The 27,553-nt window shown below is 37.2% G+C and overlaps 1 protein-coding gene across 1 annotated transcript in view; it reads right to left on the bottom strand.

Moving 5' to 3' along the window:
• Positions 1–27,553, bottom strand: part of LOC124162786 (hemicentin-2-like) — a 135,589-nt gene that overhangs the window by 54,056 nt on the left and 53,980 nt on the right. The window contains exons 2-3 of the mRNA XM_046539422.1: positions 6,927–7,062; positions 841–1,049 (exon numbers count right to left, since the gene is read on the bottom strand). Coding sequence (XP_046395378.1) covers positions 841–1,049; positions 6,927–7,062 — 345 coding nt within the window. The remainder of the gene's footprint in view (positions 1–840; positions 1,050–6,926; positions 7,063–27,553) is intronic.

Genomic DNA, 27,553 nt, shown 5'->3' with positions numbered 1-27,553 from the left:
AAAAGAAAAGTTAAGCAAAAACATCGAGGAAATCTCTTCCAAAACTGAATCTTTCCACATTCGTTAGTTACTAATGCATTAACTATAAGCTTCTCTTGGTTATAACTTCTAAGGAGGCATTCTGGTCCTTAGATTGACGCAAAATGATACGGGTAAAACTTATCATTAAAATAAACCAGTATAAGTCACTTACTGCCATATAAATCATCGCTAGTAAATAATTAAAACTAAATTAATGAATTTTGTTTTATCCTCGATTATTATTTCCGTTAGGAATCCCTATCATTACCGTTAGCAGCATTGACTACCGTGACAGCGTCATTAAATCTTACCTGGATGTTTAACCAATCTGTTGTCCTGAAGTATTGATAGCCGATTGGTTCAAAATATGGCCATGACATTATATAATTTCGCTAATTTTCAGATTATTTTGAAGAGGTCCTTTTAAACAGTAGTAATTTGAAAGAAGGAGACAGCTAAAACCCCCAGATTAAACGGATTAAAAAAATAGAGTACAAAGGAAGGCCTGCAATTCATTACTGCTGAGGACAATGGATTGTTGTTCCATTAAAACATTAGCCATAAATTTATTTACTCGGCTCGGTTTCTGAAAATTGATTATTACTAGCCTTGATTATGGTGTATTTGCTCGTGAAATATGGATCGCTATACGGCCAGCGAAGCAAGTGGCGAAATCAAGTGGGCGGCTTCAAACTCCTTTATTGTAATATCCGTACTTGTTTGCATGCGCAGAAGTCGAAATATTCTATTTATCGGTATTTGTTCTTAGCTAGCAAGTATGCTACAACAATGATAATTACCACCACGAGGGGCACTTACCGATGACGGTGAGATTGACGATGGAATTGCGGGTGGGCGAATTCTTGAAGTCCACGCGACACCTGTAAGCTCCCTCGTCCTCTTCGATGACCGCGTCGAGGGTGAGCTGCGCGGGTCGTGACACCGTCACGAAGTAAGCGCGCGGCCCGAAAGCGTGCTCGTCCGACCACAGTTTGGCCTTTGTGAAAGCCCGTCCGCGAACGTCGAAACTGTGGATAAAAGGACGGAGAAAATTTATAGAGCCTTATGGAAGAGAGCTGATAGTGGGACCGTAATGTTAAAAGTATAGGGGGTGGAGAGAACATGAAAGGATTATATTATATTCACTTTATGTTTGCGGGTGAGCTTTCGCGAGAGCACGGATACTCTTCGCAAATGAGGAGGGGTAGTATCAAGAGAGAGAGGAGGAGCGAACATAACGTTGCCAAATGTACATTGCCACCCTACTTTGTCACTAGAAACGTGTAGTCATAGGTGGCCACAGGTATTTTGGCACCGATGCCGAGACAATATACCTATTTATTTGGAAGGTATGGAGGATAATCCTTTCACAGAAGCCCACTGCATTGTCAGCTACCACGCAGAATGAGGCACCGTTGGTGAAAGACGTACTAGGAGAACGCGTGAGGTTTGGCAACACTGCTCCACGATGTTAACTCGATTGAGGTCGGAGAGCGACTGACTGAGGTCACTCCTGCTGTTCTCTGATTGGCAAAGGAAAAGTCACGTGTTGAGAAACCTCCCCTCACCTCAAATTGCTTTAGCCACACCAGCATACCCGCAAAGATAAAATGAACAGAGTATAATTGTGTAGCATTTCACGATGCAGGAGCGTGGTCGATGAAAAAAGTTGTAGGGATAATAAGACTTGAGAGTCGTCTGCAATGCGAGTGTGCAGAAGAATGGAGAAGGTGACGCAGACGGGGAGGAAGGGAAATTTAAATGTAGGGGAGGATGGTGTACCTAGGGCATAGTGTACCTATGAACACTAGGATATCGGCAAGTGCTTCGACTTAGGTGCTTTAAAGTAAGCTATTATGTGAAAGATGCGCCAGAGAGTAACATAGGTCAATTTGAGATCATTTGGGTTATATTTACAAAGGAGGCGCTACTTTGAAGTTTTTGACGCTGAGAAGTAAGTATTTTCTGTTTCATATCGAAGTGTTTTACCTAAAATCTATCACACCAGCAGTGATCATCGTAGCACAGGTAAAATTGAAGTATAATTAATGGTGAGTGGTATTAGCTATTTATTTGTTATGTTAGAAGTATTGTTAACCTGAAAAATCAGCCGGAATTCAATGTACCAAGGGACTCAAGCACATGATGTACCTAGGAACATATTTTCATAGGAGATATCTGTAAAATATATAATCGAATACATTATCAGTGGATTTAAGACTCCCGGAATTTTGCCTCTGGATCGTGGTGTATTCACAGACGACGACTTTATGCCATTGTCTTTTTGTAATCAGCCCTTCAACGGAAGAATCAACATTTTGATTATGTTTATTAAATTGATTTCATTTTTCACGAGTTTCGCTACTATTCCCTCCAATTTAAATTGTGTTCCATGGTACAATAGGTAGTGTTCCGAGGTATATGAACATGATGTATGTACGAATAATTGTAAACAATTTTAGAGGTCCTAATTAGATCCATTAATAGTAAAGGTAAAAGTATAAAACTGAAAAATTATGTGAAGTAATCCTGAAGGATTGAATTTCTACCATTAGACTGAATACTCAGTGAATATATGTATTGTGTTTTATGTAAAAAAATTGAAAAAGTGTCCCGTGGTACAAAACTCTCCCATTAAAAAAAAAACTAAAAAGCACGCATTTTCCAAGTTCAAAATAAAACGCAATGAAAAGAAAAAAATGGTATGGTTTTCATCACTCGGAGTTCTGACCGTTACTGCTTAGGTTTATTAGAATTGCGTATGAGAGCCTGATAGGTGAGTAAGGATAAGGGCAATCTTTTGAGGAGGCAACCGGCAGCTAAAGTCATATGAGCCATATGGAAGGGTAGTGTGAAGAGAAACCTGCCTCGCCATTAGCTTGATCTTAATGAATGACGCCGAAGAGGCCAAGGCTTAGTGTCCCACCCGACGGAAGGAAAGTTGTTCTAAAAGCGCCTTCACAAAGCACCCAAGCAGGGATCAGGCATTACCTGAAATACTACTATTGCCTACGGGATTTGAACCCGACCCCCATGAGTGGTAGGCCAATATTGTAGCTACTACACTAGCCTAAATACCATAAGTAAAGATTGTCACGCAAAACTAATATACAAACCTAATCAGCTGTCACGAACTGCACTCCATGAGATGAAAAGCTTATTTTTTTACCATTTAGAGAATGTTATACTGTTTTTGGAAAAAGCGTGTTTCTTTTGATTTAATATTTCATTTTCATTTTATGTATTTCACTCATAGGTGAGTCATGAAACCTATCAAACCGCAGTTTTAAGGGAAAATTTTCGCCAAATAATTATGACCAACGCCATCTATTGAAAGTAATTATAACTATTCTTAAACTTTCGTCAGGTGCAATATTGCAATATTGGAATTTCAGAGTTGAGGCACAATATGCCAGACAGGCACAGATGTGAAAAAACATTACTACAGTGACTCTTAAAATCGCCTTAGTGGTTCACCTTTAAAGTTAAAAGTACCATTATTAATGTAGTCCAACACTTTACCATGATGTCTTTCGTGCTATGCATGCTCTACTTTACATGCCGTCATATGGCCCCAAACCGATCCAGCAAGGTGCGATTTACCGTGCTCTTAAAGCTATTAAGTATTATTAAATACAATGTATTTCAGCATGCGAATTCTATAAGATCAGTGTTTCCTATTTCATCTTATTTATCTTATAATGTTTTTATATCGCTTTATTGTGCCATTATTTTGCTTAATTATGCTTTTTTCGTCATCATATTGCTTATGCTGAATAATCCGCTGATCACTCTGATCCGTCGGCATACATACGAAAAGTGAAAGATTGCATAGAGCGTGCCTAAATAAAAAGCTACTATAAGGGCCAAGGGAATATGCCGCCTTATGGCGCGGAAAAATGTAAAAAAAAACTTGCGCTCTCTCTGTCATATATATATTGCGCCCGACGGAAGGTTAAATACGAATATTCATATCTAAATAAATAAAAGATCTAAGCACTTTTCCATAAATATTTTTTTATTTTTTGGAAAAGAGCTACGATCTTTCATTTATTTAAATATATCTAACTTCCACCAATTGAAGCCTGAATCTGATGAACTTATACGAAAATTCAGTTAATTAATTAGAGCACTTTCGAAAAATATAACATTTTGAATATTGCATTTTCTTAAGAAGCAAACAAGTGTGCATAATTTCAAGCCGATTCGACCATTAGAAGTGGACTTGAAATCAATTGCAAGATTCCATAGATAAAACACAGACAAGCAAGTTAATAGGGAGCGTATTAAAAAAATAGACATGGTGGGCTGGGAGAGGAAACTTTTGGGTGAGGTACAGAAGAGAGAGTATTTTTACGGCTTTGTGCGTGGGATGGGTTGCTAAAAACCTCGTTTCAGCAAAGAAATGAAATAAGTCGACAAAATTTTCCTCTTAAAAAATACTACTTCGGCAAAGTTATTTAAATTTGGCTTTAGGATTAATATACAGCCAGGATGAATTTCGTCATAAAAAAGTTAAAGAAATCCCGGCGAAGCCAAGCTTCTTTTACCTTGGGTGAGGAAAGATAAAGAAACTATTTCCATTTGTGTTTATCATATCCATTAATAAAGAATACAATCGTAAATAAAATAATATCCGGCATAAAAACTTAACTTGAATGTTGTTGACAATGTGCGTATCATATTCGGGCGGAATTTTTTCGTGGTGATGAATCATCTTCTAAGAAAGGAAATTATCAACTAAATACGCCACTGTCGAAGCTTGCCGAGGAATCTTCGAGGAGTCATAATTTCATGCGAAAACAAGGTGATGTAACTCTCTCACATGAGATGAAATTTAACTGGAATGTGTGGATTAGCCAGCGTTCCTCCGACGATTAAGGAGGCATTGTATTTTTAACTACTGATTTGGCTTCATCGTTTTCACCAAAAAAAAGCCTCTAAACCGTCGCAGTGGTAGACAACTGAAATTAATTAAGTAGAAATGAAGAATGCTGATTAGTGTATTTTGATGTTTTTTGGTGAAGAGGCACTATTTACGATGGTTAAAGGTAAATTATCTGATCAATGCCTTAAGAAGTCTTTGCATGATCTTTTAATAGAATAAAAATAATACAGCAGAGCAGAAAAAATGTTTAAAATACATGGCTTATATGATTATTAATCAACGAATAAAGCACGGGGTAAAATAAGGGAACTCTAGGCTAAAATAATCAGTGATTCCAGCTAAATTCTGCTCCTAAAACAGTCGTCTTCCGTAGAAGTAATTACCTAGGTAGGAAAAGTTATAACATATAGGCAATTTAAATATTCAAAATTGTTTTCAGAGAGTACAATTAAAAAGATACAACACCTAATTTTTTACGTTATTATGCTGTCTTCTAAGGGACCAGATGCAACTGTAATGGAAAAGAAAAAGGAACGAGTGGCTTTAAGTAGGCTGGTTAAGACGACAAGAATACCCTCTTGCTTCCTACTGAAGGTTGCAATCACATTACGTCTCAATCCAACCCTCGTTTCCACCACTTGTCTCTTCCTTCTTCTCCTTCGTTGTCGCGCCTAATGCGCCCAGCGGTAGCTTGATAACATTTCGCCAGCCGTATCCCGCTCCATCGACCACTCACCGAGGGAAATGGGTCGAGGGGGACAAAAAAGAGTCACTGCCGAGTGTAGGCAATTAGCATTCGAGGCGCGGGGATTTTTCAACGCTACCTTTCCCCACTCACATATTCTTCGTAAGATTCCTCAATTTGGGGGGAGATTTCTGACCCAAAAAAAAGAGCTTTGTCATTTGAGCTCTAGTCTCCAGTTCCCGTTTTCATTCCTGTATCTTTGTAACTGTTTTCGTGCTCCTGAATGGATCGCGTAAGTGTACCCGACCCAGTCATTCATTAAAGTTTCACTTTACGAGGCGATTCGAATTGAGATGGAAACCAAAATCTTTTCCTCGTTTTGGATGAGAAACATGCTACTCATTTCACACGAACTCACGTTTGGTAAGTCAGGTTAACGAATTTTATGAGAACACAGGTTAATAAATGGAAGGACAGGGGTAGTTTTGTGATGTTTAATCCGCGTTCGAAGGAATACTTCTCTCTGGAACCATAATTGACCATAGAAATACGATGAAAGAGCAGATATTGGAGATGCGCCGAAAAATATAATTTGATAAATACGAAAAAATACGTATGTCAATGTGAAATTTCGTAACTGCACGCTTAACGAGTTCAGTTACGAAATTTCATGCGAGGTTTTCATCTGTCAACAGATCATTATATCACCAAAAGCCAAATTACTGATGAGCATTCAGATGAGAAGGAAAAGTTTGTAGTTTTAACCTCCATTTGAAAGAGGATCCAATAATCCCGAAGTCTTCCACAAAGCAATCAGGGGAGATTTCGATTAAGAAGCGTTTACTGTAGATTTAGTCATTATCCCAGTGCTGTTTCTCACTTTGGTTTGCGTGAAAAATGCGCCAACGTCCTCATTAAGATTTTTGAGGGCAAAAATCCATTTTATATATAAAAAAATTATATTGCCGTTATAAATTATAAGAAAATAAAAGAATCTACTATCTATGTGTACTGGTAGAGAGGGACGTCTTAGCGGTGCTATGCTCTACGATAAATACAACTCAAATCACTCTCATGCTTGGGACTCATAGTCATGCATTTGCATAAGCACACCCTTTGTTCATTTAAAATGATAAAGAATTGATAAAATTTGGGAGGAGAAGGATCATGACCTCTGTGACCCTACCTACATCCTTCCCTGTCAATATCTATCCGTTTGTAAAAAAAATATCTAGCTCTTTTGCAGTTTCCGGCTGAATTAGAAATATTTGAGGCAGTAAGATGAATTCCTCCGCGACGCTCCGAATGGTATGTATTCTTAACTATATTTACCTGTACATGGGCTTCACTCCAGCGGACTCACGAAACCACAGCACCATGTAGACGCGGTCGGCGGGCGTCGCTGGTTCGATGTCACAGGGCAGTCCAACACTTCGACCCACCACCGCCTCAACGCTCACCGTGCTCACTGCAAAACAATCGCAGAAGGCACAATGCAAATTTCAGAAATATATATATATAGACACTATTCAGCATTCAAAAAAGTAATTATTTTTATGTCAATATCTTTAATTTGAGGGGGTAAGAAGCCATGGGATACAAGTGATTTTTTTCTAAACAGTGATAGCTACAGAAAATAGACAAAGAAAAGAAATGAGATCGAATATATATTATTTATCAGTCCGTTTTATTCTTCACTCGATGTCAGCACAGAACAGAGACTCAATAGTTTCTCTTGGCCACCAAGTTTTTGTGTATTTTTTCTATTTATTTTCGTGCCTAACTCTGTTTAGAAAAGGAACCACTAGTACCCCAAATCTTCTCACCCATTCATTTACCATACACCTTGAGTATTTAAAGGTAGGTCATAATGATGTAATGTATTTTTTGTAAAATTATAACTTCGTTAATTTTTTAAAAAATATCTTCATCGCCCCGAAAGCAGCGCATTTTTCGGTATTTACAGTGAGGAAATACAATCTGTAACAACTCAGCACGATCACGAACAAACATCCTCTGGACAGTGGCAGCCTTTTCAGGCGGGTTTCAAACCCGCGGCCTTCAGCTAGGCAGGCGAGGACATTACCCCGCCACCACTGAAACCGGCAAACGTTTCGCGATTGTGTGGACTCTTCTCAGGTATTACACCGAGTCAAATGATCCATTTAGGCCAAAATGGACCATTTGACCTGCATGTAATACTCGAGAAGAATTCATCGAAGCCAACCAACAGGAAGGCCGGAAGTCTTTCATCGTTTCGCAAATGTATTTTTTCTCCATATTTATCTTGCTCAATTAGGTCTAGATTATTTTCATTAAGTAATATATAGAAGAAGAGTTTCACAACATTGCCTAACTAGAGGCTCAATTAATTATATTACTCATCATCATCATTGGTCAACAATCCTAGGATTGGTTTGACGCAGCTCTCCACTCTATTCTCCTATCAGCTAATCTTTTCACACCTACGTATTTCTTCTCTTTCAAATCTCTCTTTACTTGTTCCAAATATTTTGTTCGAGGTCTTCCTTTTCCATTCTTGCCTTCCACTTGCCCTTCGACGATTGTCTTCAGCAGGCCATCACGTCTCAAGATGTGGCCTATAAGGTTGTTCCGTCTTCTTATTAAGGTTTTCATGAGGCTTCTCTTCTCTAGTGGTACAAATTTGGTGGAAGAGTGGAACGTTTTCGGCAATATATTTGTCTGAAACCCTCACGATGCAGAAATAAAACATGGCGAAAGTTTGGCAAGAGAATTGGCTGATTCAAAATTATAATGGAATTGACCAAACTCCAAAAAATTCCAAACGTTTGTGATGTTCAAGTAGGGTAAAGAAATATTAACGTTAATCCATGTACTAAACCTACTACCATTCAATATACATTAACCCGCAGTCCATCATCTGGAAAAATCAAGCGGGGCTATTTCCGGCATTTTCACCGCGCTCGCCAATTACAGCAGACAGTCTACGGAAATGGGAAAACGCGCTGATGATCCCGGGATAAGCTCAAATGAATATATACTCCGTTGTAATAGCTTACACAAGGATCTGAAATAGTAATATTATTGGTGCACCATTCAAACAAGGTCTTAAGAGAAGATTGAGAGTATATGAGGAATGATCTGGTGTTTTCTCAGCTAATTAACCGGATAAATTGATATCGGGTTACCATCTCTCTAAAGAATTCACTTCCCAAGAATAATGAATGAAAACGTGAGAAGAAAAATATAGAATCATACTAGGATAAATACGTACATCCTATCCCAGTAAGTCGGCAACGGAAGAGCACGGGATGATGTAAGGAAGGAAATAACATTGAGGGAGCAGGAATAATTTGCCAAGCCTCAAGCAATAAGGCACGATTTCTAATGAAGCAATCGAAATCCGATGTCAGAAGAGGAATTTCAACCAAGACACCGGATTCGCGCTGAGAAACTCTTTGCGACCAGCATAGAAATGCATCTTAGGAAAGACTCGAAAAATCCATCCAATTAGAAGACACCTTGGCAAAGATAGTAAACATAAAGTACAGCTCCAATTATCATCTATATCTACATCTACGTAATACCATGCGAGCCACTTCCAGGGTGTTTGGCGGGGAAATATCGAGGATAGTAGAATCATAGAGATTGAAAGCGTAAAATTTCCATTGAAACTAGTGTTATTTGTTTTGCAACTTATTTGAACTATTGCCGCCGATTATAGTCTAATTAATAATTATTGATGATTTACCTAAAATTATTTCTAAATTGCTACGTATTTTTGTGAAATCTCGAAATAAATGAATTTAAAATATGGTGGCATTACTGATGCATCATGTATCGAATGCGATCAACGTATTATACGTGATAAAAACGTACTTGTAATTTATTTTTTCCTACCTCATAATTCCTTAGTCTTTGTAATCAGTTTAAATAATGTGATTATTATTAGCACATTTCTGAATAAAATAGGCTTTATTTTAAATATGTGTAATCTTATGTACAGCTGCCAGGATTTCTAAATTTAATTTTGGTCGGCCAATGCTGCACCGTGTTTCTCTTTTTCTTTGTTTTTATAGAAGTCACTGTTCTCATTTAAATGTCGTGTCTGCATGCGAGTATGTCCAACATGTGACAAGCCATCGAAAGCAGAATAAATTTTCATTTACTTACAACCGCTAGTGTCACTTACATCTCCAAGTGAGTCAGTTTAAACGCGTAACTGATACTTGCAGCAAATATTGCCTGATATTTTTCAACTTATCACTTGAGATAACATCCACAGAAAGAAATATCGTTAAACTAAGAAATAAAATCGGGAGAGCTGGCCTCGGTGGCGACAGGGTAATGTCCCCGTCTGCCAAAAAAAAGGTCTGTGTTTCGAAAATCACCTGGGAGGTTTATCACGATGGATGGAAGGATGTATATGATTGTCAACGATTTGTAATAAAATACTATCTAGTATGAAATTCCCTGGTAAAAATGGCATCATTGTTATGTCAGGGCAATTAAAAATACTTTTTAGTATCTAGGAAGAAGATAAATAGGTACTAATGTCTAAAAAAAGTCGCAAGGAGAGGATTGAACACTGGTATATTCGGAGTTTCAATGCGTAACACCTACATCCACTAAATATAACTAACATTTTCCACTTATTATTGAGTTATCATCCTTACAAGTAAATATTTGACTACAGGGTAAGTAAGAAATACTTATTACGACCCAATAAGAAGATATATACTGGAGTCCATAAACGCTATCAAGGAGAAGGACTGAACGCTGGTATTTTCGGAGTTTCAACGCGTAAAACTTACTTCCGCTAAATTGAACTGATATTATTCAACTTATTACTTGGGGTGTAGGAAGGAATGTTTGATAGAAGAGTATGTAAAAAATTGGTATTAGAATTTAGAAAGAAGTTGAATACCAATGTCTAAAAACGGTGGAAAGGAAAAGGGTTGAATGCTGTTATCTTCGTAAGGAAAGATCTCAAAGAGGAGGAGGAACGTTGGAGGGAACTGGTTACCAACCGCTGAGCCCCCTTTGATTAAACTAATGAGGCGGTGATGAGGAGAGAAAATTGCTGTTTTTGCAGCGAGAACATCTTAAAGAAAGTGGAACATGGTTAAGAGAGAGGCAAGGGGAAGAGGGGATTGAGGAAGGAGGCAATATTAGTTACCCTCTGCAGATGACGGCAAATGCGGGAGAATAGCAGGGAAGAGGGGGAGAGGAACTGAATAAGAATTATACCAGCGCCTCGAGTTGGCCCGAGTGGATTAGTAAATGAATATGGATTGCGAAACTTGGACTTAGGAGTTCCCTCAACTTCGTATTGTGCACGGGATGTTGGAAAATTAAGGAGCATACTCCAAGGTATTCTCAGTTTTTAATCAGACACTGATTAATGCAGTGTAGCTCAGGGATGAATACTGTTTGTCTCGCTATGAGGTATCGGATTCTTTGGCTTTTGAGATTAGCACTGAATAAGAATAATATTTTCACGATTCATTCACTACACTGTAATCTTTCTATTTGATATACTCACGTTTTATCGATTTTCTGAAGCTAATTTCTTTAGTTTCCAAACCTTCTCCTCACTTATATCCTTCTCTATCGAGCCGAAGTACTTATTTCTTACGTCTTCCAAGGGGAGATTGTTCCTTAATTTTCTCTCCATTAATTTGCTCCTGTTATTGCGAAGGTGTATCCTTGAATTCCTAAGAGAGTAACATGCTATTCTTACTCAAAACATAATTTCAAATTTTAATTAATGAGGACATTCAGGTTAGCGTGGTAATCTAGTGAGCTGAGAGCTTAGCTACTACTAATCGAGGAATCCCGGGTTCGAGTCCTGGATAAGGCCTTCGGGCATCCCAAACCGAAGTGCGAGGTGCCCTAGGAAAAGGAACTGAACCCCTAACAAAAATGCGTGAAATTCACACAACTGAGAGTTACCACGGGGTGAGCTCTACCATAACATATCCAAATAAACCTTAGGATTGTATCATTGAGAGAGTGAAAGTGGACACTCGATAAAGTTTACTGTCTTTTGTCGTGAAGAATTTCCTGCCTAAGTAGATAGCTTCATTCAGATGCTTAGAATTTTAAAAATAACGTTGCCATACTTTTCAATGTAACACAGTTCCACGGCATGACATTGTTTCTTCCTATTCATCACTTAGATAAAAGATTGAAGACTAATTGAAGCTTTGACATGGGAAAGGTGTTGAATCAGAAAAAAATCGAAATTTCGTTTTTTATACACTGTTTCTACATGCACATGCCAATGGCATGCACAAGGTAGAAAATCAATAGGTCCAATATATCAGTTGTTACGATTGACGAAGTTTGTTCTCTACATAAGCTTCACACTGTTGGAAAACCTCTTTCCTTCGTACCCTGTAAAATTCACATTTAGCGGCTTACTACCGTTCCTATTCAACGCTCCAATTAGTGTTAACAGATTTGATATTCAATCTAATATTAATAAAACATTATTTAGTTATAAAAGTATCAAAGTAGCTGCGAAACAATGCTTACAATTGGCCAAATTAACACAAAAAACCTATTGTAGGAAAAAGAGCAACTACACGAATTTTATTTTAGCAATATATCCATATCCAAGGTTCAATCATCTTTAATGTCGATAGAATATTCTTTTAATGTTCTATAAATTGCTGTAAAGAGGCTGGGGATAAATAATTGAACGCATAACGATTATATCTTTCTCCCAATTTTCCTATTTCACTTTAGTTTGATAACCTTCAACTGAGTGAGGAAGCCCGTAAATAATGGTTAACCGCCGTGATTTCATTCCTTTACTTCGATATTCTGCCTTTTCCGCGATGGAGCTATGAACCGTGAGCGATTTCCCATGCACAGCACTTCTCAGGATGTACCCCCGGCAATATGATCATCCATCGGAATTTTTCATCCGCCCGCCGCAAAAGTCAATCGAAATTTTCGGTGATCCGATGCATCAACAAATCCATATGCGTGTGAGAGAGATCACCAAATGTGCATGAGAGGGAAAGGCTGGAACGTATTGGAAAGGAGAATTCTTGATGTAAACTCCCACCATCCTCGATTCGCTGGCTGAACTTTCACGTCCAACGTCCATTTATATTGGAGTCCAGCGTTTGAAGTTCCCACACCCTCACGGCTGGGCTCGCTTTGAGCGACAAGCGTCATCCCCCTAGCCAGGTGATTGGCCAAGGCCGGAGAGCACGCTGTGTTCCGCTCAACATTTAGCCTTCGTGCCCATCGCAATCAACATCAACTTTCCCCTGTCGTCAATGATTTCAGTTCGGCATGAAAATTTTTTCCTCGCTCATCCTTTCGACGATTTTGAATTTAGTCCGCTCTCAAAGGAAAAAAAAGGAACACATGTCGATGAGTCGATTTCGATGAACCACTTAGCTTTATCACAAGGAAATAATTGTTGGAAGAACTGATCAAAAGATCACCAAGTTTTTCGATTATTTTTTTGGTACTGCTAATTTGAGTTTTTTTTTGCAATTTTCTTCCTCTCCCTGGTAATCGACCTCGTTTGTTGTAAAAATAAAATTGCTAACTGGATGAGTGAAACTTAGTTATCCAACGCTAATCAATTTCAACATATTGTACCTTACTCATTGTCACTTAGCTGTATCACAAGGAAATAATTTTTGAAAGAACTGATCAAAAGATCACAAAGTTTTTCAATTATTTTTTTGCGACTGATAATTTGAGTTTCTTTGCAATATCCCTCCTCTCCCTGATAATTGACCTGTTTTGTTGTAAAAATCAATCTTCTAACTGGATGAGAGAAACATATTTATCCAACGCTAATTATTTTCAAGATATTGCACCTTAAATGTAACCGTAACTGATTGAATGGTGATTCAAAACTGAGGATTTACAAAATTCATCACAAACCTTTCTAACTGACAGGATACATGTACTAGCATTAGAGGTATACTAAGTAATTCCATATTTTCCAAATAGAATCTCTCCCAAATTTAATTGTATTCATTAGAAAAGTAAAAAAAATACACTTATTTCCATATAACTACGTGGGTCTCCAAGGTTTATAAGCAAGATGTGCAAAGCTATTTTTTAAACATGAGGAGTATCAGCTAAGCGGAGAGATCATTGAAGCGGCCTATTTCTCTTTCCCATAAACCTATATTAGGTGTCACTTTATTGTAAATATATACATTTTGTTGTGATTCGCCCTGTGGAAATATTTCTTGTACCCGTTTATTCCTCAGTACACGAGATGAAAAAAACAACCGATTCCAAATGATTCTTCTGACTAAAAGATTGCTTTCGAAAGATAGTCAATGTTAAGTATCATGGGGTAAAAGCATCAATGTCAGCTCATGGAATGAATAACTTCCTACAAAATTTAAATGAATAACAGTGCACTCTCTAAATTCGTTTAAAAATATCTAAAGCCTTCTGATTTTGGACCAAATTTTCATTCATTGGAAATTGGTCTCCAATGGCTATATTTAAAGGCCAACTTTCCTAAATACTTTAACCCGGTAATTATCAACCTACACGAATTTAATTTGACCTCAATCCATTCTCCATTACCAAAATTTAAAAACATAAATTACTGGCTATCCAATATAGTCAGCGGAAATCACCAACACAAATGCAAACCAATCAATTGACTCTTCATTCTTTCTTCATAACTATTCATTTGAATTCATCGTGAATCTAAGCGCCACAGCTACACCCATTCGTAGGCATTGCAAAAAGATCAAAGATGATACGATTTCAATGGAATTATCTTCATTTAAATATATGTATTTCCTATGACCGAGATAATTAAAAAATAATGATACATCCGTTTGTTTTTTGGATGCCTGCAATTACATTAGTATGAGATGAACGCACTGCATGAATATACCGAACATAAATGCTGAGGGAATAGAGGTTCTCCGACCGGAGTAGAGGATATGAATTTACCCGCAATCCACTGAAAATTCTGCGGATAGAATATTAACAATGCAGGATAGCCCATAAATTACCTTCACCTAGAGGCACGATAAATAGTTTACAGTAACCGTAGCTGTGTGAGTGCTGTAATCTCTTGCCTTGAACAAGCCCTCCAGAAATATTTTTTTTCCTATCATCTACCGCTTCCCTAGAAACGCATTATTCACGCAAATCGCTCTAATATTAACTCACTCGCCTACTGTTGTTTTCGTTAATTTTCCAATCCATTTCACCGATAACCTAACTTCCGCAGGGGGTACGAAATAGGTAAGGGAAAAATCATTGTAGTTTTAATTATTTGCACTACGTACCAACTTGATCAAAATACCACCATTCTAGATGAGCGGGAGAAAATCTATATACTCTGCTCTCAATGCGGTGAGCAATGCAATTGTACAGAGAAGAACACTTTATTTTTCTAAATTTTTAACATGGCAGTTATTAAGAAACCCTGCTTGATGAAATGAACAAAAATATATCACGATATGAATCGCTAATTGAATAATTAATTCTCCACCGGTATTGTTATTTTGAAAGCTCTTACCATAGCGCAAATAATGTGATTTTATTAGGAGCAAAAAACACTTAATACCTTTGGAGTGGAAGAGAGTGAGGAGAGAAACGAAATACCTTTCAAATTGTAATTTTTAAGACTGATTCACAAATAGCCAAAATTTAAAAGTGCACTCATGACGATTTTGACAGCGAAAATTCTGTTCGTTAAAAGCATACATAAAATATATTTGTCTTTCCTAGTTTTTTTTCAGATCATTTCCACGAATTCAATTGGTATACAACGTACGCAGCTTGAATTCATTTCGTATAGAATGCTATAATAGTGTACTGTTCACGTTTCAAAATCCGTATTTTTTGTTTCTACCATAACATTTTGTCACTCATTCATCTGTTTTCTTGTTTTCTAAGAATGAAATCACATTAATTGGGGCACTTGAGCACGGTGACCACACGCAACATGATTCGGTAATGGAATGAAATACAGTATATTTTCAGTTTTTGGTATCATGTACCAGATTTATTTTTTTGAACTTGACTATTTCAATGCATTTAAGAATAGTAACCAGAGACGTCATGGCAAAATTAGCAGTGCCGGAACGCACTTCCCTTAACTTTTTTTTAGAAGTGTGAGTTTTTTTATTGCTAGTTATTATTTACGTTTTATTACAGTTTTTTTTACTCTGGTTACGAATACATATTTTAGAAATTTTTAGGCAACAAAATTGATAAAAGTGTTATTTGATTATTTTGTCTTTTTTTAACCAGTGATGGAACGGCGGCGCGGCGTTCCGGCACCATGACACCACTGGTAGTATCCACTCCAAGTTTATCTGATAATCATTTAAATGGATTAGGCAAACATTTTCCTGTCTCAGTGTTACGTTAAAATAATAATATATGTTATTTTGCTAAAACAAAAGAAATAGAGATCACTAATAGATGGTGGTATCCTATTCGTTAGAGCGAAATAGGTACGTGATCATCATTTGTTTTCATTCCCGTCGTATGAAAATGGTAAAACAAAATGATTCAAACAAAAAAATTGGCAGGAAGTTCTATTTTCACAATGTGCTCTTCTTATCTTCTTTTCATAACTAAAGCATAATAATATTAGATTGAACATAGCGAAATTCGTGAAAATACCGATTGAAAAAGAGTTAGATGAGTCAAATGACGCGGAAAAAACATTCGATGATTACTTGGCATTATCTCAATGAACGCGTTATCTGTAATTGATACAATAATTTGATCATCTAAATATTCGTTGCTAGCTCAATCCATTCCCATAGTATTTTTTAACAAAACAACACTTTTCAGAGCGAAAATCACCTAACGGCTTGAGGCCTTCCCAAGGAATCAGGCATATAAGCAGGTCATTCACGGATAGTTTAAGAACACGATGGGGATGCCTTTGATGATAATAGAACAAAATCAAACTGACCAGTTCACGTCATAGAGGGCGTAGACAAAATCCAACAAGTTTGTTCTGCGTGGAAAAATCAGTTCTTTGCGCTGGCCATTAGAATCTGCTTGTGGAAGTTGTAGTATTTCAATAAATCTATTAAGCGTTATATAAATATTAATAGTAAAATTATAACTTGAACGAAATTATTTAAACGTATTGGTTGCATGCGCCGCATGTATAAGTATGCATTAATTAATAAAATCAAGATATGAATGTTTACCGTTAAAATGGGTAGGTGTACTTTGAGTGCAAAAATATATTTATGCCAACACTTATCATTATGCAAAGAAAGATAATAAGCAATAATGATAATAAATTATACTTTGTATTTACCTCAATGTATGCATTATGCCATATAAATATCAACAAAATAACTATTGCACGCTCAAAACCATATAAAATCATTGATTGAGTGAAACAGGCATTAATATATGAAGTACGAATAAGACCCAGAGATATATACTTAAAATAAGAATGAGTATGAGTTCCTTAAGGCTGTAAGATAAAAATTTATGCAAATTCTCATTTGTAATAAAAGAAATATTTTAAAAGCATTAATAATTATAATTCGTTCCTCATATTTCTCTACATTTTGATTACTTTGCTTTTAAATTTAACACATTGTGCTTATCAAAGGAAACGTTAAATTATGAGCGATATTTTGCCACACGGATAAGTTTGGAAATTCTTTCTTCCCCGATCTATAAAGTACTTTTATAAATGATATGCGTGATTTCTTTGGAGCATTTCCTTCTTATTTGCGAAGGAAGTTGTTCTAATATGCCCAACCACTCACCTTATGAGGTTGCTTGCGAGTTAATATGTAGATAATAAAATGTAAAAAATTAAAAAAAATATATTTTAATACATTTTTGTGGATTTTGAAAGATATTATGTGATAGTATGTCAAGTCGATTCCATGAAGTCAAGGCCGAGGCAACATATGTAGTTGTAGATGTAGATGCATATTTCAATTTTTGCGTGCATAAAATTATTGAAAGGTATCAGTTGTGCGCATAGGCGGATCGAGGGGGGGGGACGCGGGGGCACGTGCCCCCCACCCAGACCCTTAAAAAATATGAAAGACTTTTAATACAACCCCATTATTATTGCGTTCGTTTTGTATTACGAGGTATCCTTGTGCCCCCCCAAGAACAAACTCCTGGATACAGCCTTGCTTGTGCCCCCACCAGAATGAAATCCTGGATCCGCCCCTGGTTGTGCGGACCGCATGAATTTTCTTCGTTGACCGCAACGCGGCTCGCAGATACCGAATTGCCTTCCCCTGGTCTACGGCACTGTCTCCAAGCCAAGTAGCCGGGGAGATAAATCCCGCACAATGGATCAGAGAGCTCCTGGAATCCTCCCCTCTTGAAAACAGAAAGGAGGGACATGGCTCCAACAGACTCTCCCATCATCTCGTCCATCACACCTTCGATCCCGTTCGGTGCTTAGGTATTCCATTCAGAAGAGGAAAATCGATTGAGTGAGCCGTTGGGCGGGCGAGCGAGCCAAAATGTAGCGCTTTCGGAGAGCCCAGTGAGATATGGGTGGGGTGCTCAAGGGGGGGGGGGGGAGGATATCACTGGCTGGAGCCGTGGATAGTGCATGGTAGATGGGGGAAGGTTGGCCCGAGTTGGAGAGGAGAGATAAGGGGCGTAGGGTGGCTACGTATCCATTTTATTTTTGCCCGGGGTGAAAGGGAAGGGCGTGAAATGGAGCGGAGAGCAAGAGATATAACATGGGGGTGGTCAGAGGTGTGGCCGAGCAAGTGAGATAAATTCGTCAAAACGGCTTTTTTATGCCAAAAATATGTATATATTACGTTCACTGGGGTCTGCTCTGCCAAAATTTGCACGGACGCATGCAGAATAATTCTGCGGGAAACGGCAGTGAGAATCTGAGTGGTTGCGTAGGGAGACTAACAAAATTGCCTCGTTATTTTATTTTCGCAGATTTTTCGAGGAAAAACACGATTTTTTTCGTTCCTCCAAATGGCAAACGCCATGGCCATTGCAGGGCTGCATCAATGAGAAAAATTTCAGCGTAAAAATTTAGCTTGAGTCTGATTTGATGGCTGAGTTTAACACTAAAAAAAATAATTTCCATTCTTCAGCGGAAAATGTTAGGAAAAAATACGATAGGTAGTTACTGAGGCATAGCACATGCTCTTCCCCTAAAATCTTTCCTTTTTTGTATGTAAATGCAGGCAACGAGGAAAGTACCTAGTTATTGTTGAGGAAAAGGTTAAGGGTAACATGGAAGCTAATAGATGTAATTTCAGGGCGTTCTTTAAGTAAATCTCTTGAAACTTCTAAATTAGATGAATTTGATATTTTTACCGGTAAATATATGAAATATTTTGGTGATGTCTTTTTTAAATGCGCTGCTTCAATAGTCAAAGAACCTGGGATTTTACATTTTATAAAGAATACCTGTTTGACAAAATTAGGCATGTAAAAATTTAAGGAAAATAAAAACATTTTTATGGGATTCAAATTGTCTAATATGAATCTAAACTCATTACCGTACTTTCTTCAGTCAAAAGTAAGAAATAAAACCTATATATTATGCTTAGCTTACCCATTACTATTTCTACGGCCTCGGTTAGCATTGCTATGGGAGTCAACGCATGCCAATGTCGGCCTTAATAATGCATTAAGTATCGTAACATTTGGTACCTATTGAGGAGAGCTCAATTATCCACGTATTTGCTCGTGCAATTATGTTGACACCTAAATGCAAATCAGTGAAAGTTGGGAATAATTTTTCACCCTTGCCATTCACCTATGAGCTGAATCGTAGGGTATTATATGCATGTAGATGGTAGTGATGGAACTAGCTTGGTAAAGGAAGGATCGTAGATTTGTCGTGTGCCGGACTATGGGCTAGCAGTATTATAAATGAATGAGTACCCCCATATGAGCTTTCGTTAACAACCATCTCCCCAGTAATGTAATTTATCACAATGTTGCTACTTACTGCAGGATTAATTTATTTCAAGCTATAATGGGAACCCAAAGAAGGTCTTGAGAAACTTATGTAGAAGCTGTAGCGAAGCCTTTCGAGGATGAATACGACTTCACAAGGTTCCTCGACCCCTTTACATTCGCCCGAGGCCTCCGCTCTCTCGTTTGAATCTTGCATGAGCCAAACGAAAGGGAGAGTTAGCGGGATTTACTTCTTTGGAAACTCTCTTAAATGGCCCAGGAGGGTGGAAATTTGGGAGGTACAAACGGATTATCATTAATCAACACTCCATCTTCAAGCCTCTTTGCATTCCCATCAAATGAAAGTAGTCCACACGTGTGGGGAGGTATTTATAAATAATTCAATCACCTGTATTAAAAACAAAATATTAAATAATGCATATGGATTTGTGAAAATCAAAACACTGTAAGTTTAGGTACATTTATCAATATTGCGGAGTTATTCCCTCGTATAAAGGCATCTAGCAGGTGTGACCCTAAACTATTCTGTCACTCAAATATTTTTAACATGTAAATTATAACAAAACTAGAAATATAAAATGGATTTCAAACTAAAAAATCTCTTATCTTTCAGTAATAATTAACCTGATAGAATTTTACTTCCAACAGTTATCACAGATTACAATAACTCATAATGTTTTAAGTCGTAGCTACTGATTTCAATAAATGTCTTTATTACGAGTTACGGCAAACTCGGTGCCGTCAATAGCCGTATACTATTTTGTCACACAGCGGCATTGCTAGTTACAGAAAAAGTTTTATTTCGTTCGTAATGGGGGATGCTATCTGATTAAAAAAAGCTTCACTAGCAGCTTTGATATTTAGGTGAAATAATTGCGGATTTAAATGCAATGAAACCGGTAGCTAGCGCCGGTAACAGCATCCGACTTGCCGAGTTCATCACGGGCTGCAGTTGTTGGTGTCACCGTTAGCGCACTGGTAATAATGCTGGACCAGAGTTCATTCAGTTAAACCGTAATACAGGTACGTAGAAAATTTCTAATCTACACCAAGTGAGGTAAGGTCAAAGAAAAAATTGAAAATCAATGATATTGCGGGCATGATGTAGGCCTGAAGAGGAATAGCCGACCATCGACACCATTTTAAACTCTCAACTTTATCACCGTCATTGCCTCTAAAGACAGTTTTCATCATTTTAACAAACAGAACTCGAGGAGATGGAAACAGACTTGGGTATATTTCCGATATCCTGCCTCGCCCACGCGACTACTATTTTTTCGCACATGGCAGGGATTTCATAGCGGCTTATTTAGTTAGTTTTCATTTTCAAAGCTCTTATCAAATTTATGTTACGCTCACTGAACTACTGCTCTCTGTATATGTTAATTTCAGACTTAAAACATTTATTCTTAGTTGCTAGTTATCATCATACTTTTACATAAAATATAAAAACTCGATCAATTGAGTATCCACTTAATTTTTCTCGCCAAATTGTCCATTTAATTAAAATCTGCTGAGGCTTATCCTTAATTTACGCTTCTTAGATACATGGCTATGCCACTTGAAATTACCTGATACCCACTTTTTGGTGAGGGATTCCACCGACACTAGTCGTAATTATGGCATACACTGATTCAGTGGCGGATCCAGGATAGGGACAAGGGGGATCTAGGTGGGGTGCCTGGGGGGGTAATCTCCCAGCAGTTGTGGGGCTCCGAACAACATGAGTATTTTATTTAATGTAAATTGGAAACCTAAGGGGTGGGCTATAGCCCCCCTAGCCCCTCTCTGCATCCGCCACTGCTCTGATTTGTTCTCCGTAAACTGTAACGATGGGACTCGATAATCCGTGCACTAATAAATACGGCAAGCCATTGGGCAATTCTCGGTGATTAGGAAGATCGTGCATACGTCGTCTGGTTCCGGAGAATTGTTTACTGTGCCTTAGCTACTATTGCTACTGCGTGTAAAAAAACTTGCTAAAGCGGCTGTCTAATTCTAATTTATATTCTTTCAGAAAAAAATGCTTTCAGCCTTATTCAGAAAGCTATTCTCTTTTTATTAGGGGTCTATTACATGATCGTAGAGCACAACATTGACATACTGGAGTGGATGGATAAATCTGACATACGCATTGCAAGATAAAAATCCGATCGGAGTTCTATTCGTGAGAAAAGGGAGATTTCCTAAAAAAATGAGAAACGAAATAAAAAGTTCCCATACATGAGAATAGGGAATCAAGAATTTTGGTAAATTAATGCAATGTTCTATTGAAGAATATCCTACCTGTCCTGTGGTACTAAGGATATAAGGATGATCTTTTAAGTTTTAGATGACAATATCCTAAGCTCAAAAATTACGGATCGTGTCAGCTAAACACGAAGAACAAAATACGAAGCTCAGCTACTCACAAAAACCTTGGATATTCAACAAAATAACACTTATAGATGTGAACCCTCAAAAAAGTTTAAATTTTTACTCTTCAATTAATCTGACGGTTATGTATAAAATTGTAAGTGCAACTTCATGGAATCCGTTTCCAGAGGAAAACAAAACCAACTCCATACCCTCCTTTGAGAAGAGCAATGCTTTCTCTAAAGTCCTTTAGCAGATGGGACGTCCTCTGGGGACTTGAGGACTTTCAGGTTTAAAAGTCCGTATCCAAGCGTGCATCTGCGACCCTTAGGATAAAATTTAGGTTAGTAAACTGCCTAGAGGGAAAATGTGTCCTCCTTGTTTAGCTGGAAATTAATGTGTCTAAATTTCAATAGCGAATAAAAGAGGAAATGTGCGAATCCATTATTTTCGCCATTCATTCAGTGCATTATTTTTTTAAATCCGTGCATTGCACATATCAAAATATACTTGGCTTAAACATTTTTAGCTACTAATGATGTATTTAATCGTAAAAGAACATTTTGAGTTCGTTACAACAGCCCTTTAGGAAGGGCATGTACGTATTTCACAAAAAAGGCGAATATGTATCACAATCCGCTTTAACTTACGTTCATCAAAGATACATGCATGGTCGAGTTATGAGTTGAGACGAAGGAAATGTATTTCCAAAGATACTTAGAATTGTTCGCTGCTTTAACGGATAGTAATTGATATCTTTGAATAAGTCAGGTACTGAGTAGAATGAAATAAGCTCAACATTTCTCCCAATTTATATAAGCTATATCATGCAATACAATACAAGGATGTGCCCTGGGGTGGTCTAACCAGGTCGGCTGGTCGGCGATCGCCGAGGGCCCCGACCTTAGGGGGCCCCTGCAACGCTCGCGTCTATCTTGATGCATGGTTGAAAAGTGCAATAAAAAATCCAGGAGTGCTTGTACCTTAGTTTTTTTGCCGTAATAAAATTCTACATTTTCAATGGCTGCTTTATTTACGACATACTCTGTGCAATTAGATTTTATAAAAAATAAAATAAAGATGTCAGGAGATAAAAGAGAACTTCTTGATTCTTTTTTGAACGAGTTATCCGAAAAGGCTTTTTAAGAGTTTTTTTTTAAATTTCAGCGCGGTTTCAAGGAATAAATGCACTAAAAAATAGATAATAGAACCATGATGCGTCATTATATTTCATAAGTTGTGGAATTCTAACATTTCATTGTATTTTTATAAAGAAATTGCTATTTTTTTAATCAAATTTTATCTGGCTTTTAAGTGCTTCAATAGCGACAAAATCCATTTTCGCGCATAAAATTTTATAAGTGTTTTTCCCCGGAAAAACCCCCGAATCCCTCGTGGTAAGGGGGGCCCCGTCATATGCTCCTGCCGAGGGCCCCAAATCCCCCCAAACCACCCCTGGATGTGCGGAAGAAGCCAATTGTAAAGTGATTGAAAGCAGTTGTTCCCTTCTAGGGGCTGGTATTTCATATTTAAGTCCAATGAAAACCAATGATAATGGAAATACCTCTGCATGCTATAGAAACCTAGGGAAAATAGTACTTATCAAAACTTTTACTTTATTTACTTTCAGATAAAAATTAAGAATGAGCTTATGAAGGAAGAGATATATCCAGTCAAAAACATAATTATTTATTTCAGCATATTGTATTCCTCGGTAACTTCACTTTTGCTGTGGTGATAAAAAACTAAAGTTTAGAAGGCCTATCATCACAAAATATACGCGCGTTTGATTAGAGGGTTATTTCCTAAAATGAAACAACAATTCTCATTGGGGGTTCATTTAGAGGTCAGAAGATACTTTTGGAAGGTTTTGCTCTCTCACCAGAGGTCGTAAAAGATAACTTTAAATCCGTTATGATACAAAATTCTACCTCCGTTCCTATAAAAGATAACTATTAACAAAAGCAAAACTTTGATTCCAAGTGCATTCATGACACTAATATACACTGAAAAGTAGAAAAAGTACTGAAAATATGTTTCTCATCATTTACATGTTGTGGTTGCTCTTTCGGACATAGTTCTAATTCTAATCATGCACGTAATACAGATTTTATTCAAGTTAGTCAGGAAAAATACCTTAAATAATTCTTTTACGATAAAATTGCGTTGAGAACACGTATTTTGGAATGAGATATGGGAAAATGTTCCCTTCCATTGCAAGGAGGCCAACGGTCTTACCGCAGGCCTTTCGTGGCAAGCTTGACCTGCTTTACGACGAAGGTGTGGACATGGAGCAGCTAAGGTCTGTACGAGTCCCACAACCTCTTTCGAAGTGAGAGCAAGAAAATAATGAACATAAGTGTTTTCACTTGACGCCATGAACCGAGCTCCTGAAAAAATAACCCTCTCTTGGGCGACCTCAGCGTCACGGCGTCGAGTGGCTAGCGCTAGCCTTGAAGGACACTGGACAACAATATTTGACCTCGAGTCTGGGTTTAGGCTTCTGCTCATAATTACGAATCGAAGCCTACTTGGAAAAATTAAATAGGAAAAGTATATTACAATATGAAATCAACTACGTTAAAAACTAAATGAAAATATTTTTTCTAATCACTCAGTGACGTAATAAATACGATATATTATTTCTTTTCTTCTTTCAATTCGTTAATTATTCTGTATTTTAATCGTTTCGATTATTAATTCTTATAAATTATTTCTTCATTCCATTCTTTCACGGCACAAAATACATATTTGAATCCCTAAATTTTTTTCTGCTATTAGATGTAAAAAATGTTCACTTATGCCTCCTTTGTTCAGGTGGAATAAATATTTTTACTTGAAAATAACTACCGCCATCAATTTCAATCCTTTGGTATTATAATTCTAACTCACATAATACCAGTCACCCACTAATTAATTTCCTTGCCATGTTATCTATTTGGTTTTTCAGTACTCTGTCGGATTGCAAATTCACTAACTACGGGTTGAACATTTTTAGCGGCGTGGGGTGCATAAGAATGGGATATTTTCCATTTCCATTTCAATCCTTTGGTATTATAATTCTAACTCACATAATACCAGTCACCCACTAATTAATTTCCTTGCCATGTTATCTATTTAGTTTTTCAGTTCTCTGTTGGATTGCAAATTCACTAACTACGGGTTGAACATTTTTAGCGGCGTGGGGCGCATAAGAATGGGATATTTTCCCACGGAAATTTTAGTCATATTTGTAGGCGGAAAGAAATTCACCGCCGTAATGCATTTTCAGGCGGACGAATATCGTGCTCAGCATTGCCATTCGTTATGGTAGGGAGGAAAAAGTATCGCAGCTTTTTTTTTTTACTAATCCCGTACGGGAAAAATTAACGCCCTCAATTTATCTTCTTGATTTCTCCACTTCAGTGGCAACCGTGACGTTGAACATGGGATTTTACGAAATCTTATTAATGCGCAATGATTTGTTGTAAAAATTTGACGGTAGAACAGGTGTTTGCTATGGATTCTAACGGACAGAAAGGTTGTAAAGAAAAGCAATTCTATCCAGAAAGGCAATTGTTTCGCAAGACTGCGCGCAAAAGGCTCACATCAAAGAGGTAAAAAACTCCGAGTTGGATAAATTTAACTTGCCACCCGTCACGTAAATACCCTGAAACGTTCTCATATCCTGTTCGCTATTAAACCACCCATTTTTTTCTCTCGTGCCAGCCAAAGACATCACACCTGCCAACCTTTTCTATTTGGGCGAAAAACTCCCCTGCAGCAGGTGAAAGAAACTGCTTCTTTGACTATAAAGAATAGGATTTTACAGGACAAATGCTCGATTTATTTTCTTCGTCTCATATCGAGCTTATATTTTTTTAGTGCCTGCAAGTAAGGAGTTCCCAACGGCTGATATATCAAAGGTGGACTTTAGAACAAAAAGGTTGAATGAAAAGCAAAGCAAAGGAGAGGAACAGCAGTTTCACACGTAACCTATTTTCGAAATATTCCTGTCAATTCGATATTCTTTGGTGATAACTTTGTTCGCACTAGTACAAAGGCAAAGGCAAAAACATAGGTGCAGCTAGTGCTAAAAATTTGTAAGTTGCAACAGGATCCATGGTATATGTTTCACAGGAAATTTATCTTTAAAAAAAAAGAAAACCCAACTGTTAATAAGAAACTTAAGTTTCGCTTTTTGTTCCAGCCATCAAAATTAAGACCAATTTGGGATGTTGATGGCATGGTTTTATGATTTTTACTCTGGTACTTTTGGGTTCTACCTTATTAAATAGAAAAACTTACAATGTTTTAAATGATATTCGTATGTTATATTTTTAAATTTTGAGGCACCAAATGTTAGCCTGATGAAACTACTAATACTTTTCACCACAGAGGATTTATAATTTTTGAATGATTAAGTATTTTTAAGGGAAAAATTAATAAATCTTTAAAATATATATTCTATTCATACCTAATTTCCTTTGTGTACGTTTACAAACGTGATGCAAGTCCCTTGCGACCAGTTTCCATAATGTAGATTCAGACTTCAATATTTTTTATATTTATTTGCTTATGCTTCCACACCATTTAAACAAACAAAATTAGAACAATTAATGTGAGACAACTGTGTAATGAGCGACAACTGAGAAACGAAGAATAACACGGGGAGACGTATTTTTCAGTGAACTGCATTCACAGGAATACTTCAGTATGAAGAACAGGGACACCTAGGGCTTTTAGCAGCCAAGTTTTCTCTATGTTAACTGTATTTAGACGTGAAACAACTCGCTTAAATTGAAATTTATTGTGCATATGTATACCTTCCATCTTTTGTTGATATTAATTTGGGGATTCCACTCATGACTACACATGAGAAGACTCATGATTGCCACCTAGTGCTTTCACCAGCCATTCTTGATCAACGATTTCAACTCTTAACTCGGTTAAATTCGTCAACAACCTCCGTTTGCGCCATTTTTAATCCTCCATCGGCAGATCTCAAAGTTATCCTTTCAGTGACAACTTCTTTCCTGATGTTATTTTTTTGATGCAGTGTCAGCTTTAGCGAAAACTCTCTCAATTACCAAAATTAAATCTCCTTTTTCTGCGGAAACACATAATGGGGTCGCTCGCATGGACCAAAACTACTAATAAAAAAAATAATTTGGAAGAGTAAAGGCGAGTGGCGAAGGATACGATCCTTGTTCAGTATGAAACTTTCTTTAATAAGTCTAAATGGAAAAAAGACAATCCATGGGGACTGATACTTTTAAGTTAATACCCACTTATTCGGCGTAAATGTTTTCCCAATGTAATAATTGCAATGACATGCCGATTACTAATAGATTTATATCATTAATATTCAACTTATAAATTGTTATATACTCCAGTACTAGAAAACAGGCCCAAAAAATACATATCTACAAAGAAATGAATTACAATCAGTTTTATTTATTTTTAAGCTCAAAATATCTTAAGTATTAGATTTTAAACAATAATTTTTCAACAAAACAAGTAATATTGAAACCACTCGAAGTAGTTGGCTAAGGGAAATGGAGGAAGATAAAGGTACACCTACTCCTTTCTCTATGACGAGTAACAGTGTCCAATACGGCTAAGAATTCCACATCGACGTTTGTTACACTGCTATCTATCTGCTCACTGTTCCCTACGTCCTTTTCCATTTAACCATACCTGTTCCGCGAATGTAGAAAACC

This window comes from Ischnura elegans, chromosome 7 (assembly GCF_921293095.1).
Source record: "Ischnura elegans chromosome 7, ioIscEleg1.1, whole genome shotgun sequence".
Lineage (NCBI taxonomy): Eukaryota > Metazoa > Arthropoda > Insecta > Odonata > Coenagrionidae > Ischnura > Ischnura elegans.
This window is presented reverse-complemented; position numbering and strand designations above follow the sequence as displayed.